At 36.6% G+C, this 17,986-nt stretch overlaps 1 protein-coding gene across 2 annotated transcripts in view; it reads right to left on the bottom strand.

The window, feature by feature from the left end:
- The window catches only part of CDKAL1 (CDKAL1 threonylcarbamoyladenosine tRNA methylthiotransferase), a 695,935-nt gene that overhangs the window by 382,891 nt on the left and 295,058 nt on the right, over positions 1-17,986 (bottom strand). For both annotated transcript variants that reach the window (XM_019030135.2, XM_055391283.2), the window contains exon 9: positions 4,289-4,392. In XM_019030135.2, coding sequence (XP_018885680.1) covers positions 4,289-4,392 — 104 coding nt within the window. The remainder of the gene's footprint in view (positions 1-4,288; positions 4,393-17,986) is intronic.

Below are 17,986 nucleotides of genomic sequence, written 5' to 3'. Positions count from 1 at the left end.
TGATCCTATTGTATATTCTATCATATGACTGGAAACCTGGGTTCTAATCCTCATTCCACAGTTGATATAGAGTTTAAAAAAATCATTTTGTAATTCTGACATACAGGAGCCATTAAAAAAATTAAAAGAAAGAAAATGCCGCTTTAAGGATGGGAAATTTAACTCCCATCCACAGAGTGGCTTTAAACTTAGTACTACAATTTATTGGTGGCATATTTAGGTTTTTCATTATAGAGTAACTTTTCATAAAACCATGTTTCTTATTCATTATAAGACAGGCAATCTAATCATGGTACAATGCAGAACTTAAGAGTTTCTGGTCCAAAGAATATTCCTATCACCTGAATTATTAAATAACTAAATGTGCAAAAGTCATAGTAATAAGAAAATGAGTCATTTCTTCTATTATGTTTACTTTCATAATTATTATTTGCAATTTTAAAGCTCAAACTTAGGATTTCTATAACAGCATTAAAATCTCAATGTCTTTTGCAGAAAAAAGACAATGCTACTAAAATGTCTTAAAAATATTAGCTTATAGATTGATACTTCCTATTTTTGAAAGGGATTATAAGGCCACCCGTAGCATAAATTTGCACTTCTCAAATTTAGAAAATGAAAGGTAACTGTCATACTAAACATCTATCTACAGAGAAATTTTTCATAAAACATAATTTGGACTCAAAAGAAAAATCCATCATTTGATTTTAGTCATTAATGTTTTTGCTATGGATGTTACAATATTCTTACCCAAAATTAGACTTCTCTTCCTGGCTTCGGATTTTAGTTTAAGTAATATTTCTTCTTCATAATTTTTTTTTTTTTTTTTTTTTGAGACGGAGTCTTGCTCTGTCACCCAGGCTCGAGTTCAGTGGCGCAATCTCAGCTCACTGCAAGCTCCGCCTCCCGGGTTCACGCCATTCTCCTGCCTCAGCCTCCCAAGTAGCTGAGACTACGGCACCCGCCACCACGCCCGGCTAATTTTTTGTAGTTTTAGTAGAGACGGGGTTTTACTGTGTTAGTCAGGATGGTCTCGATCTCCTGACCTTGTGATCCACCCGCCTTGGCCTCCCAAAGTGCTGGGATTACAGGCGTGAGCCATGGCACCTGGCCTCTTCTTCATAATACTGACATAGCCAATTACTTTATACATGTTATCTCAAATTCTTAAAATAAAAACCTTAAATATTATAGTGATGAGAAAGCCATAAGCTTGGAGAGGTGAGATACTACGTTCACATCATGTGGCTGGTAAGCAACAGAGCAGTATTTCAAATCCAAACTGCTTATAGCAAAAAGCACCAAGTACTTGAGGACCTAAAATTTTCCTGGCTGGGTGCAGTGGCTCACACCTGTAATCCCAGCACTTTGGGAGGCCAAGGTGGCTTGAGGCCAGGAGTTCGAGACCAGCCTGGCAAACACAGGGAGACCCTTTCTCTCTAAAAAATTTAAAAATTAGCCAGACTTGGTACTGCATGGCTATAGTCGCCACTACTGCGGAGGCTGAGGGAGGAGGATCGCTTGAGCCCAACAGTTTGAAGCTGCAGTAAGCTCTGACTGTACCATGACACTGCAGCCTGGGTGATACAGTGTGAGACCCTGTCACCAAAAAAAAGAAAGAAAGAAAGAAAGAAAGAAAGAAAGAAAGAAAGAAAGAAAGAAAGAAAGAAAGAAAGAAACAACCACATTTCCTGCACACCGGATTATCTCACAAATTAGCTCACCAGTCCAAAAACTAGCATTTAGTTTCAATTCTAATACACAGATAATAAGGCAACAGAAAAACCTGATGTTGCAAACATTCCATGGTTGGGAATAAAAAGATCTTACTGATGTTAATAAGAGTAATCTTCTAATACGTTCTCTAAAAATAGCTACTACATTACCGCTAACCTCTGATGTATTATCTGAATCACTCGCCTTAACTAGTCCAACCCACTTGGATATGACAATGTTAACTTACTAAAGATCTACAGAAGCAATACACTGTAAATTGGTTACTCAGAGGGCATTTCTAAAGATAAATCACAGAGCTAAGGTGGATATTGTTAGAAAAAGTCATAATCAGTTTATACAAACTATGTTTCTGAGGCAGGAGAACAGGGTCTGGAGGCAGGGAACCTAAGGCCAATTCACCCTGACTTCCTAGAACTAAATTGGAAAAAAAAACAAAAAACAAAAAACCAACTTTCCAGCAAGTAACAAAAGGACCAGAGGTTACTCTCTTTGCAAACCCCCATCTTTTCTGCAGGGCAGATGGGAAATTGAAAGTATCTCTGATTGCTTGCTTTCTGCAACCAGTCAGACGTTTGCATAAGCATGCAACTTTGTAACTTCACTTCAGCTTTCCATAACCAATCGGATGTTTGCATAGGAGTATGAACTTTGTAACTGCACTTCAGCCTCTGATTGGTTGCTCTCTACAACCAATCAGACTGACCACGGACCACCATTTCATTTACATGGGATGAACACCAAGTAGCCAGTGGGAAACCTCTAGGTGGTATTTGGATCTCAGGAGATTCTGTATCCGGGCCCTTGAGCCACTGCTCAGACCTACTCCCACACTGTGGAGTGTATTTTCATTCTCAATAAATCTCTGCTTTTGTTGCTTAATTCTTTCCTTGCTTTGTTTGTGCATTTTGTCCAATTCTTTATTTAAAACGCAAAGAACCTGGACACCATCCACCAGTAATATTTCTGTTCTGTCTTCTTTTTTTTCTCAAGTCACATATAATTCATAAATGTGTCCATATAAAGCCATGAAGCAATCATATCCAAATGTTAGCATAAGTTACAGGTGAAAATAGATGTAAGCGAGTGAAGAGGAGATTTTCACTTTCTACATGGTGATTTTACAGCTTTACATTTTTCAAATAAGTTTTCAAGTAAAATGAAATAGATTTTTAAAAAAATTATATGCAGTTGCACTTAGAAATGCATGACGTTAAAAACAAGTACTAATTCGCATGCCTTCTAAGTTGCAGTGTTTGGTAGATAGATCATCTATGTTTAATATCCGCATTATCTGACAGATATATGAAAAAACAAACACTAATTAAGAATGCCAGCAAAGACTTTTTCAAATAGATTTAGTTCCTGGGAAAATTTTTGCCCCTTTTAAAAAATCCTTGGAAGTACTGGTTATGCTGTAGCAAAGATAACCACCCAGGCTTTTTCTTAGATTAGACAATAGTCTGGCTGTAAAAGGAGAATGCTAGCAAGAGTCAGTAAATTTCCTTTATTTCTCTCTCAATACTAGTTGAATGTGAAAGGAGGAGGGGACTGAGCTAAGAATATACAAGTAGAGAAAAACTGTTGGGAGGCATCAATAAATCAAACAAGGAGATACTTTTCTCTATTAAAAGAAACATTACAAATTCATGTTTCTAAAAGTTTTCTACAGACTAAACAAAAAAATGAATTTGGAACTCATACTTTCTGAGACCCAGAGTATGAAATACTGAAACTAGCACTACAAGTTACTTGACAGAAAGAAAAGTACATTGCCAATAACTATTAACCTGCAAGATTATGAGACAATAGATTATCTCATGTTGGGAGTAAAAACACACCACTGTTACAGGCACATACTATAAACAAAGACAAAAGAGGAAGTTTATGGTTTGAGCAGTTATATGTCCACACAACTGTCACTCATGTTAAAGATAAGTCTTACTATACATGCTGAGAGAGACCTAGATAATCACATTTCCTGGCAAGTGATGACTCAGAAGTAGTTGGCCACCCCACACAAATCATTCTCATTAGGCCTCTCCCCCAGTACCAATCTTTAGTGGTCTGACAGTCATGTGGTTAAAAGGGGTGGCCTCCTTTATTGGCTGATATGAAAACTTATCTTCTTCAAAGACGTCTACAAACCCTAATTAGCTCTATTTTCTAAATGGTCCAAAAATGTCAAAGAAAGAGATGAAAAATCTGAGTATTTCACTTGTCCACAAAAATCTTAACAGACATCAGAGGCTCATGGATTTCATGTTATCTTAATTTTGTCTTTTCCATGGAGTCTAGAGGTGGGTGATAAAGTTCAAAATATGTCATTTACCTTAGAGTGATAAGAAAACGGAAGTGTAGTAAAAGAAGAGTAATTAATGTAAAAATAAACTAAGTGATTAACTCTGGTCACATCTTTTATTAGTTAAGCTCATATATTTGTAAAACTCTTCAAAAAACTAAAGAAGTTGGTCTCTAAACTGAAGTATTACTTAGAAGGCTAACATAATTTATTAAGAAGACTAATTTCACATATAATTCTAGAAACTCTTACCTTGAAAAGATTGTTTGGCTCTATCTACTAGTTCATCAATTGGATAACTGGCCAAATTTCCTCTGGCGTGTTTAGTTTTGCAGTAGGTACAAGCATTGAGACACCTGTTCAAATGATAACAATAAATAAGACTCAAATTTCTAAAGATAGCATATACTTAACATGGGGATACCTCAAAACATACACAAAAGTGCTCTTTCAAAAACATTTGCTTGGTTTATACAAGAGATTCAAAAACCAAGTATCTACCATGTCTCAGAGTTATTTTATCTCCACCAGGCACAAAAATTTGCAATTCTTTTAAGTTTCAACTACTCAAGAATGACTGTACAAATCACATATTATCTAAAAGTGCACAAATCTATGAGGAAGAAAGTTTAAAAATGCTTACAATGACTAATCAAAAGAAATTCAAGACCTACATTACTTTTTCGTAAACTACTGACATTACTTTGGCCATCATAACTAGAAAGTTCTGGTATTCCTTGTACACACTATAGTATTCAGAAATGATAACACATACTCATTTAACTTTTAAGTAATGATATAAGAATAAATAAGTAGATAATATAGCATTCTCATAAGAAAATACAACCTTAGAAATTTTTAGATAATCTTTTTTCACTCCTTGAAATCAGGAAAAAATATTAAAGCATGTTCAATGAATAATTCTCTGAGACTACATTAATCAAAGTAAAAAAAGTAGAATGGCAATACTAGCTTTAAAAAATTAAAAAATAGGCATATTTCCCAATAGTATTTAGACATGATATAGAATTGTCTTTTTAAAACTAAAATATTGGTTCTACTCTTATAATATTAAAATATACCTTAAACAAATTTATTACAAAAGACACAGTTACAAAATAAAAAATAGTCCTATATCAAAAAGATAAGACTCAATAACATTGAACCAAACAAAAAGGAACATTTCTTCAGTGATTCGATTGCTATAATGAGTAGCAAGGCTTTAAAAAGACCATAGTACACAAATGCTTTAAAATTTCATATTGAGAAAAATTGTACTTTTAACAATTGAATCTGATCCATGTGTAATTTTACGAATATGTGACTTTAAGATACATATGAATCACTGTACTCAGCAGTCAAATATGCAATGCTTAATTTCTGAGAATTTTCGCATGGGATCCTTAAGTAAAGTAACATACATTTTAAAATGTGTTTAACTATTTAACCGACCACATAATCTTGAACTGCTAACACTCTTTTCCTCCTAAGTAATTTACATTTTTAAATAAACACAAATTGTGGCTTCTCTTACAAATAGAGGTTCTAGTCTCCCAGTTGCTCTGTGTCTTCTCTTTACATTTTCTGCCCTTTCTATAACAAGGGGAAGGGGAAAACCATTCTATTGTCATTTCCTTGGTAGAGTAACTCAATTTTGTTTAGCCCTTACTGAGCATCAGACACTGTTGTCGATATTTTCTTTTTTTTTTTTTTTTTTTTCTGTTTCTTTCTTTTTTTTTTTTTTTTTAATAGAAACGGGGTCTCGCTATGTTGCCCAGGTTGGTCTCAAACTCCTGGGCTCAAGCGACCCTCCCCTCTCGGCCTCCCAAAGTGCTGGGATTACAGGTGTGAGCCAGTGAGCCCGTTACTGATATTTTATATGCCTTATCTCATTTAACCCTTTCAGAGTTGGGTTTCCCTATCTTGATCTTACAGACAAGAATCCACCTCAAAAAATCAGATAAGTTGCCTGCTCAAGGCCATGTAACAGCTGAGATTCAAATCCAGGACAGTGAGATTTCAAACTCCAAGTTCTTTCCATACCAAGCTGCCCCCTCCCACAAGAACTGAGCGCCAAACATCTTAGCTGCATAAACATGCAAATAAAAAGACCTGCAAATCATCTGACATGAGATTTTAACTAATATAGCATATATATTCAAATATATGGCCAGTACTCATCTTCTTGAAGCTAAATATGAAGCTATTTAATTAAAATATGTGTTTCTCTCCTTTATTCTTTGGAAATCTAAGGCCAGGCTTCTTGTCCATCCAGTGTCCTAAACCTGTCACTTTCATCCTTGTTTACAATTTCTGTTTTTCATCCTCCTGCTGGTTCTGTGTGAAAACGTGTCACTTCATCGGACTTGATACGTCATTTTAAATTCCATAGCTCAGGTTCTCAAAGCTGTTTATGGTACACTGGAAGACCAGGGTTCTCTCTGTTTTTTTTTTTCCTCGAGTGTCTCCATGGCCCAGTCAATGCAGCAGGCCTTGTCATAAAGCTGTGATTCCCACGTATGACTGGCATTCACCCAAGTTAAATCAGTACCCTTCCAGGGAACCTGTCATCTCTCCTTCTAATACTACCTCATTTCTTGTGATCCCTTTCCCTTATTTGTCCTATTACCAATGGAAAGCTCCATAAATTAAGTGAACAATCTTAATGGAAGCTATTGGTTGACCATTCCTAATCTGAAAATCTGAAATCCTCCCAAATCTGAAACTTTTTGAGCAACGACATGACACTACAAGAAAAAAATTCCACACCTGACCTCATGTGATGGGTTGCAATCAAAATGCAGTCAAAATTTTGCTTCATGCACAAAATTATTTTTAAAATATTATGTAAATTACCTTCAAGCTATGCGTATAAGGTGCACATGAAACATAAATGAATTTTGTGTTTGGAGTTGGATCTCATCCCCAGGATATCTATCTATCTATCTGCAAATATTCCAAAATCTGAAGAAAAAAAAAATTCAAAACACTTCTGGTTCCAAGCATTTCAGATAAGGGATATTCAACCTGTGCTAATATTTCTGACTTGGGCTGTTTATGAAAAGTAATTATCTTAAGGAACACTAGCAGGGGGAAAGGGCAAGGGAAGAAAAAGAGAAAAGAAACATATTTTAAAATTTATAACATAAATGAATTGATACATGTAAAATACTCAGAATGGTGTCTGTATCTAGTAAGCAATCAGTAAGTGTTGGCTACTGGTAGGTTAATGTGACTATTAAACAATTCTGTGAGGAAATAATTATGCATTATCATGTCCCAGGTGTACTCAACTTTATGGACAGATGTGTTGCTGATAGGTTGGCTTAAAAGTCAACTGTGGAAACCAAATCACATTTTCCTACCGTTTCACTTAATAAAGATGGAAATGTATTCCCCACGGAAAATCACTCATGAAACTGTACCAAAAAGTTTAAATAAACAAAGTGATATTCTGAAACATTTATAATACTCAAAATAAGCAACTAAGAATATTACATGAAGAATTCAAAAAACTCTGTGTTAAACTGTTCCCTTGGGGTTAATTATAGTTGTTGACATGATAATTTTTTGATTTTTTTGTTTGTTTGTTTTTGAGACAGAGTTTCGTTCCTGTTGCCCAGACTGAAGTGCAATGTCGTGATCTCGGCTCACCGCAACCTCTGCCTCCCGGGTTCAAGCGATTCTCCTGCCTCAGGCTCCCGAGTAGCTGGGACTACAGGTACCCGCCACCACGCCTGGCTAATTTTGTACTTTTAGTAGAGACAGGGTTTCTCCATGTTGGTCAGGCTGGTCTCAAACTCCCGGCCTCAGGTGATCCACCCGCCTTGGCCTCCCAAAGTGCTGGGATTACAGGCGTGAGCCACCACACCCAGCCAACATGATAGTTTTGAAGTTCTAAACTCTTTATTGTATAAGACGGGTTCATCCTATCCACAGTTATCAAAATAATACTGTATACTATCTTAAGAAAGTAAAAATTTCTTAAGAGCACATTTTTTTGACTGCTTGTATGTTTATTTTTAATTTTTGTGGGTACATAGTAGGTGTATATATTTATAGGGTACAAGAGTACGTTTCTTTAAACTTGCTATAACAGTACCAACTCAAGCATCAAATTTGCTATTGTCTTAGCTTTAAAAAGAAGAGATTTGTTATAATACACAGAAAAAAGCCATGCAGTGTAAAATCAGAAAAGAAAGAATAAGCATTTTGATGCTATTTGGTTGAAAAACAGTTTTTCTAATCACCAAGAATTATGTTGACCAATCATTTCAACATAAGAAGCTTCCTATAAAATAAAGAAATTCACAGTAGAAACCTTTAGAAGATAGTTTCAGTTATCTGTAAACAATTAAATAATTGTCTAGGAGAAAGAACACTGAGCCAGTTTCTTCAACTGTCAGAAAACAAAAGATCTTTGAAGGTTGACTGCAGAAAGCCAAAACCAAAATGAGATGGCTGTTGAACTACAAGGAAGATGCAAAATCCAAATAGGCCTAGACTGTCCTGACGCAAGGATAAAGCTAGCACACAATACCTGCTAACCTTTGCACAGGTTGTTACATGGCCAGAGACCAAGAATGACTAAAACCCTCAAAAGCAGAGAGAGCTTAAGTATTTAATCTGGCAGTATAACCCAGGAGAGTTCTATTTTTTATTATTTTTATTTTTTTAAAAAAGGTTTTTTTTGTAAAGACAGGGTCTCACTATGTTACCCAGGCTGGGTCCCTCAAGTTATCCTCCTGTCTCGGCCTCCCAAAGGGTTGGGATGACAGGCGTGAGCCATCACGCCCAGTTCAACTCTGAAGTCTTAAGAAACACCTGTGGTAGAATATTTTTAAATTACATAGACTAAACAAATGAAATAACAATGAATTTTCACAAATTAAAATACTTCAAAGGGTGTAAACACATAATGGTCAACTTAATACCCAAACCACATAAAGCAAGTGAAAACTAAAAGTTTTAACATACCTATTCTTTTTTTGTAAAGAGCATCTTTAGATATTACAAGTTCTGAAATAATTTAAAAATCAGAGTTATACTCTTAAAAAGTCACTCGTACTGGTATCTTTTTTTAATGGGGGAAAAAAGGTGACTAATGTGACACAGTCTTCTGGTTTTCTCTGCTTCAGGTCAAAGATAACCTGAATATGCAAAAACCATTTGGACTCAAGCATTAATACTCACAGCCTCCACTTTCCATTAATCATGATTTGTTTTTCATAAATTGATAGAGTATGATCTTTCTCAAAGCTTCAAATGTTACAAAATGGCCAGGCGTGGTGGCTCACGCCTGTGATCCTAGCACTTTGGGAGGCTGAGGCAAGAGGGTTGCTTGAGCTCAGGAATTCGAGACCAGCCTGAGCAACATAGTGAGACCTTGTCTCTACAAAAACAAAAAACAAATGTTACAAAATAATAAGCCCTTTACAAGAACTAAACCTTGGAAAAGCCATACTGTGGTCTAGCCACATTCTTCCAAATTGAAACACCATCAAGTGAAGAAAAAACAAAAACCCAAGAAACCAGAAGTTCACACAATGTAGGCTGTGCCAGACTTGATTGTTAAATATAGCCTACTGTGAGCCCTCATCTTGGTTTAACTGTTTTTCCAGGAAAATTATTTTTTGATCTTTCAAACGAATACAGGAGATACTCATACCAACAGAATCTGATAAGATCTTCAAATGATAACATAATACCTGTTTGTCAAGATAAAAATTCTCAACAAGCAATGGAAAAATGACATACTTGAAAAATTAGCTGAATATACTTCCAAAACCCTACATTCTTTAAGCTTCCTGTGCCCAAAATTCCTCTTGCCTAAAGTGAAATCCCTCCACTTGGGTGACTGACTCAATCGTCTCTCCTGTCTCTATCTTCAATTGTGAACTTTTGGAGTTAGTTTCCCCTGCATTAAAATATGTGTACTAAATTGAAACACAATTGCAGCTGTATTTGCTCTTACTCTATTCCCATCAGCTACATCCTTTGCTCCAAAATGTTGTTCCAGCATATTTTAACTCTGTACCTTTTTTTGTTATTCACTTTACTTGAAAGAATTATACTTATCACCTCTCAATCCCTGTAAAAAATCATCACAATCTTTAAAATAGTTTGGGGGGAGAAGTGGCCAGTGATAGTAAAAGACAGCTGCCAAATGCTTGCCAGAAACTCAGTTATGCATTTTACATTAATTGTTTCATTTACCCTCACAGCAATCTTGATATAAGCATTATTATTCTTCCGTAGAGGAAACTGAGGCTCAAAAAGATCAAGAAACTTGCTCAAAGTTATACAGCCAGCCAAGTCAAAGATCCTTCCAATTGCATTTGAATTTCCTTTATCACCAATTGTACTCTGTACTTCTCTTAAGAAACACTGACTTATTCTGTGTAAGAATACATGATTAGTTGCATGTTTATCTCAATATTCTTAAGGAACAGGTATTATCTTCCTTATTTACTATCTGCTATAGCATTTAACACAGTGACTTGTATACTATTAGAATAACAATAAATACACAAATCTCTTGGTGATTTCATAATGGACAGACCAGTTGACAAGCCAATACTGGGCTACACAGCTAGGAGGAGTGCTAGGCAGAAAGGTATCCAGTAAAATACAATGAAGCAGGGAAATGGAAGTCAGGAATCGAGAAGGTGCAGAGCAATAATGCAGATCTTGCCAGACAAAGGATCAACAATCTTGTCTTAGAGGTCAGGAAGCTGGGAACAGGAAAGTAAAGCTTGGAGACGAGAGCTGTAAGACAAGGGACCCTACACAGGGTATAAACACACTACAATCTGTACACCATTCCAAGCAGACTATGCAACAAGAGAAACAAAGGGCCTGATAGTCTATCAAAGACCATCCATTTTCAATATTAACTATTTTTCCAGTTTCTATCAGTAGTTTCCGATGCTGGGATGTCACAGAGCAACACACTTAAAATGCACACACACATAACTGGACATCAAATAGGCTACCAATTTGTTATTCTGCCAAGATAGGACAAAAAAAGTTAAACTATCTTGTACTATCATTACTGTTTTTCAAAAAATAGCACACTTTAAACAACAAAACACGAGGAGTGTCATAATGAAGGCTCACAAATGTAGCTTCATAAAAATCTCATTATATTTTCCTTATATTTCTCATTTTATCACAGGCCAGCAAAAAAATCCATCGAGTTCTACAGAAACTGTTGCTGTAGGTGATTCTTTAACATCTTCCTAAGTTTTCCTTACATTTCTATAACGATCTTTAGAATTAAAGATGTACAGGGGTAAAAAAAAGCAAGAAAATGGCCTCTTTTAACTGAATATTGCTTTGAATCAGCTAATATGTCAATTGACATACAATATGTAGAATAAATATAATTAATAAGTAGCAGTGACCATTCCAGTTAGAATTTTTTTTTTTTTTTTTTTTTGAGATGGAGTCTAACTCTGTCTCCCAGGCTGGTGTGCAGTGGTGTGATCTGGGCTCACTGCAAGCTCCACCTCCCAGGTTCACACCATTCTCCTGCCTCAGCCTCCCGAGTAGCTGGGACTACAGGCGCCCGCCACCACGCCTGGCTAATTTTTTTGTATTTTTAATAGAGACGGGGTTTCACTGTGTTAGCCAGGATGGTCTCGATCTCCTGACCTCAGGTGATCTGCCCACCTCGGCCTCCCAAAGTGCTGGGATTACAGGCGTGAGCCACTGCACCCGGGCCTCTCCAGTTAGATTTTCAATGTGTTCTATTTGTAGCTAGCAGCTTACTCCCTGGGAGACAAAGTCCCACACCCTTAATAGCAACAACTGTTTTCTAAATGTGTTTACTAAAATAGCATGGTAAAAGATAATGAAATTCTGTCAACCATAAAGTACATACTTTTCCGAAAATTTTCTTTTGTCCCACCTTCGTTGTTATTTTTAGTTTCATAAAGCAATGACAGCAGACAAAAATTAAGGCTAAGATATTATCTATACCTTCCAAAGACAGCAGTAGAGACAGCTGTAATTGTCAAATAATGTTTGTAACATAGACACCTGGTTGGCCATCCAAGCTGAGACCCAGACAAAGTGACACTGTGCTACAGATTTGAGCTAACTTACGAATGTCCAAGCTGAAAACGAAACAGGAACTGTGAACACAACTATACACTTCCTACCATAGTAGGAGACTTTATTTACATAATATATGTATAAATTATACATATAAATAGACATATAATTTATCCTTTAAGAATATAATTCTGCCATGTAAGATATATTACTAATATACCATAAAGTTTAAAAAGCAGTAACAAATACTGTTTTAAAATTATGTAATGTAGATGTATACATCTATAAAAATAGATGTATACATATATAAAAGTAGATATATACATATATACAAGTAGATGTATACATATATAAAAATCATATACATACAAGTATACGCGCACACACACACACACACACACACACACACACACACACACACACACACAATTTCTTCCCAGCTCCACCCCTAACTGTTCTCTATGTCTGGTTTGTTTGGTTTTGGGGTTGTAGGTTGTTTTTGTTTTTTCTTTTTAGGTACACATACCTGGCCCTTATCAGATTTACTGAATTAGAATTTGCAGGAATGAAAACAAGGCATATATATATTTATACAAAGTATTATTATTATTATTATTATTATTATTATATGCTGAAGTGAAGCCAAATTTATGCTAGTATTAGAAATATTTATTTCTGCAGATTAATAGTTAACACTTATCTGCTGTTAAACTAAGCAAAACTAAATCTGTACTTTCAAATATTCTAAAGGTAAACTTATGGGAAAGTGGTCTCTAGCAAAGACTTACCTAAGGGTTAATCTGAAGATCTGACTAAGCCACAGGTAAAACATACCAACCAAAAAACCTGAATAATGGACCATAAAATATACTCTAAAAGCAAAGGAGTATTAGTGAACAAAGCTTTTGTTTTTGTTCTCTCAGTGGTTATGGAGGCTGACGTCTGCTGAGGTGAAATCTCACAGGAAACAGTGGTTGAGGCTAATTCTATAACATGTAACAGGTACCATATTTTGGCGCCTGGGATAAAAGGTATTGTTCTAACATGAGTCAAAACATCCTGGGAAAGAAAAAAAAATCTTATATTTCAAGGGCATTGAAACTAGAAAGCTAAATTCAGATAAAACTTAAATTTCTAACCTGTGTGGGAAAAAACTTAAATTGTTTGGGTCAAATAATGGTGTGAACAATCACATAAGGAAGAGAGATGACGTGTTTTAAAGTGAAATGAAAAAGTAGTGCCTAAGCATTTATGTAATTACCCACCATTTTAACTTCAACAAATTCTCCAAATTCGAGAGCTAACAATTTTAATCAACATTGTAATAATTTCAGTAAAATTCAACTGCCCATCTTTGACTGGGAGATTACTACCTAACGCAGGGCCAGGACAAAGTAGCATTTACCAGAGAGAGAAAATGAGGGAACTGGTAGGCCCTTAGCACACAGTCCACTGGCTATCAAGGCGACTACCCAAATATCCATGAGAAGAAAGCTTTCCCACGCGGACCTCAGCTGCACAGTGGTTTAGTGCCTCTTCTCCTACATACACATTACACCTCTTTTCCTTGACTGATGGATAGACTCCCTATCAATTCAGTGAGAGCTCTTTTCTTTATTGGAACAGGAGAAGGGAGTGATAAAAACTACCCCCATTAAATACAAGATGTATTTAAAGGAATGTATATTCCTTTATAAAGAATTGTGCTGTTTTCAGAAACATTTGGATGGAAAAGGGAAAAAATTCATCTCAACAGAGGAAGTACGTCAATTTAAGAACTTAAATAAGAACATTAAAGAACAGTATTTCAGAGATGAGCAAGCAATGTGCCAGCTGAGAAATTCCATCCCAAGAGGTGGTGATATTCATGGAGTATAACCCTAAAAAGCCAACCTATGACAGAGACAAAAGTGAATCATAAGAAAGACCTGGATTCCCAGATTCTATTCTTTTCAACTGTAATGCCACTGAATATGCTACAGAGTAACTGCAACTTACGCTGAATTTTTATATATAACTAGCTTAGTGATGGTGCTGCTTTTTTAAAAATGAAAATGTTTGTATAATATGCAAACATTATATTTTTGGTAATATGATGGCTGGAACTCAGCAAATCAGATAGCCTTTGTAACATAATCGTCAGTTTGATTTACTTCGATGCTTTTCTTTTCCCACTGCTAAATCTTGAGGTCATGTCCAAGTGAATGAAATAGTTACTCTACCGAGTCACAATCGAAAAATGCAGGTGTGGGCTGTTCATAGGAGGTACACTCCTGCTTTCCTTTTTCATCTACATAGGAGGGAGTAAAAAGGAGGCTTGAGGGAGCAGAAACCCATGGGTCCCTTTTACAACAGCCAGGAGAAGGAAGGAGAAGAGAAAGGGTAGTTGCTCATGTAAAGTACACAAAGCAGGGCTCCCTCATATACATCTCATTTTGATAAGCACAACCAGCAGATTCTTGGTGCCGGTAGTAGAAGCTCCATTTTTCAGATATGAAAACTGAAGTTGAAAACGGGTTCCAGGCCAGGCGCAGTGACTCATGCCTATAATCCCAGGACTTTGGGAGGCCGAGGCAGGTGGATCACTTGAGGTCAGCAGTTCAAGATCAGCTGGGCCAACACAGGAAAACCCTGGCTCTACTAAAAATACAAAAAAATTAGCTGGGCCTGGTGGCGCACGCCTGTAATCCCAGCTACTGGAGAAGATGAGGCAGGAGAATCACTTGAATTCAGGAGGCAGAGGTTGCAGCAAACTGAGATCATGCCACTGCACTCTAGCCTGGCTGACAAGAATGAAACTCTACCTCAAAAAAAAAGAAAAGAGACAAGACAAGACAAGACAAGACAAGACAAGACAAGACAAAAGACAAGACGAGACAAGACAAGACAAACAAAGCAAAGCAAAGGAGTTCCAGTACACAGGCTAATTAACTGCCAGATTTCATGTCTGCACCTACTTCTTCCTAATTCTAAGAAGACTCAAAAGGCTCCTTTTGTGGGGAAGGAGGTACCTTGTTTATTGCTTAGTATGTATTACTTTAATAAATAATTATTTTAATAATATTCGCTTTATTGAGGTAAAATTGACACAAAATAAACTGTACATATTTAAAAAGTATAATTTGGTAAGTGTTGACATATGAATACATCTGTGAAACATTGCCACAATCATGATAATGAACATATCCATTGTCCCTAAAGGTTCCTTGTGTCTCTTTGTCACCTCTCCCTCTAAACCCTCTACCCAAGTGCCCAGGAAACTATTGTTCTTTCTTTCACTATAAATTAGTATGCAGGATAAATTGGTCTTCAATAATTTTATATAAATGGAATCATAGAGTATGTACTCTTTTTGTCTGGCTTTTTTCATCAACACTACACAGTGTGTCAATAGCACATTGCTTAGCACTACTCCATGGATTTGTGTTTGCTAGCTGTTTCCTGTGAAGCTATGGCAGTATGGGGTGACAGAGGGAGATAGAAAGGCTAGACAAGAGAGAATGGACTTGCCTTTTCTATTTTGCTTCCTGTCCTCATCCATAATGCCAATTTCTAACTCCGATGTGGGAGAAGGTAACATCAGAACTCTCAAACAATAAGCTAATGCCTTAAATTTCATGACTACTCTAAACATTATACTATAGTTGCTTCAACTAAAAGAACCTTAAATGGTAGAAAAATTAACAATGATGAAATGTGTTGCCTATTTCTTCTAGTCTAGATAAAGATAAGCTTAGTCTGAAAGAAGAGAAGGGAGAAAATACAGCATTGATACGAGAGGTCCTCTTTGCCTTTATAACCCCCAAATGCTAAAAGTCTGGTAATGTGGACTCCAATAGGGTTAAAACAAAAATAAACCAACCAAACAAAAGGCCAAATCCCAGAAGCCAAGCTTAGGTTCGTGAAAACAGAAGCTGGTATGTTAGAAATTCCATAGGAGATGAGATTGGAACCCAGAGGACATCTAACTCCCACCCCCACAGTTGTCCTTTCCCAAGCACAGCTAAGCATCCTCTTGCCTAACAAAGACAAAACAGTTCATTGTGAAAATGCAGCTGAGATGTAGCCTAAAGGCAAGGGACAAGCTGAGGCCAAAACACAGTATTGGCCTTTCAATTAAGGTCCTGAAGTTTAGGTAGAGGCTTCTCGCTATAATAGAGAAATTCCCAGGTGCAGAAAGGACGACCAGGCAAGGTTTCTGGCTATTGTTACCGTAAATGGAACTGACCATAACAAACAGACTGATATTCCACTTAGTCCACTTAAGGGAGCTGATTTTCCAAAGAAACCACAAACACCTGCTGAATGTCTATGTCAATGATTCTTAGAGAACGCATCGGATGCTCTGGGAGTTCTTATCAAAGCACAGATCACTGGATTTCCTGTCCTCATTCAGGAAGTCTGCGGTGACACCCAAAAATTTGCCATTCAAATGATGCTATTGCTTCTGGTCTCCGGACCATGCCGAGAACCACTGATCCAAAGCAACCTGAGATCTCTCCTACCCAACCTTGCATTAACTGAGAGAGAGCTGCTGGAAATGAATGGTCCTTCCTAAAAGCAACCCCAGATGTGGCATTAAAAAACAAGGAAAGGAGAGAGATTCTCAGAGCTAAAAATCACTTGCTATCAAATATGCTAAGAAATTAACTTCCTACCAAGTACAGGGGGTGTTTACCATTCCTGGATTATGAAAGAATGACCAATATGTGTTGTTTTCTATTATTTTCCTTTTAAGATGAGACTTGTCATTGCATCATCCTGTTCTTCCTCCAGTATTATGAATAGACATAGGTGAGTTACTTTTTAGTTACAGGTTGCAAGACCATAAAGAGCTACACTAGATCCCACAGAGAGGAGTATATACCACCCAGATATATAATATATGTATCATCTAAGATCCTGGTCTTGGAATTGAAGGAGACTTTGAGTATCCCTCTTCAGGGAAGTGGTGAGGATGGTTTGTTTAAGAGCAAGTTTTAGTTAAGAACACGTATAGGAAGAAGGATGTGTATGAATGTTAGGGAGCAAAAGGTGCGAACTACAGTGCATGTTGCTACTCAGGACTTAACCCCACTCTCTTTCCAAAAGAATACTGATTTTGTTCAGGAATCAACTCTTCTCTCATGCAGTCAGTAAAGCTCACAAAAAACTAACGCTAGAACCAGTTCTAGAATAGAGCATGGCTAATCAAAGGGAAATACCTTTTCATTCTCCAATAAATGCTTCAACAAATGTATTCCAATAAATACATCAGGAACTCAGACCTAAGCCAATCAGAATGTAGCATTCTCATGGAAACTGGGATTCATTCAGGAATGTGCCTGAGATAAAATTCATATCAATGAAATGTGCTGGGAATTCTGGGGAAAATACTGCTTTGCTTTTAAAATAGTGACCTTTTCTTTCAGAGATTGAGACAAAATTGCACTCAGGACCATTTAATCCTCAGACTAAAAGTCAGAGGAGATATAGCCAAGAAAATCACAGGAAAATGTGGTAAAGCCACTGGATTAAGGTATACTTCTTACCTTCAACTTATGTCATTATATGTCATTATCATTAAGTTATTTATGATATGCCATTGAAATTTATACATCTAAATAAAAACTGTACCTATTAAAGGCAATAAGAACTTCAAAGAACCAAATAAATGGTGTTTGCCAAAATAATTTTATATCCTCCTTAATCTGAAAAATTTCCTTTTTTTAGAGACAGGGTCTCAGTCTGTCACCCAGGCTGGAATGCAGTGGCGTGATCACAGCTCAGTGCACCCTCGAACTCTTGGGCTCAAGCTAACCTCTTGCCTCAGTCTCCCAAGAATCTGGGAATACAGGCTTGCACCACCAAACCTGGCTAATTTATTTTCATGTGTGTGTGTGTTTTTTTTTT

Source organism: Gorilla gorilla, chromosome 5, assembly GCF_029281585.2.
Source record: "Gorilla gorilla gorilla isolate KB3781 chromosome 5, NHGRI_mGorGor1-v2.1_pri, whole genome shotgun sequence".
Lineage (NCBI taxonomy): Eukaryota > Metazoa > Chordata > Mammalia > Primates > Hominidae > Gorilla > Gorilla gorilla.
Note: the sequence above shows the minus strand (reverse complement) of the source record. Positions and strands in the feature narration are given on the sequence as shown.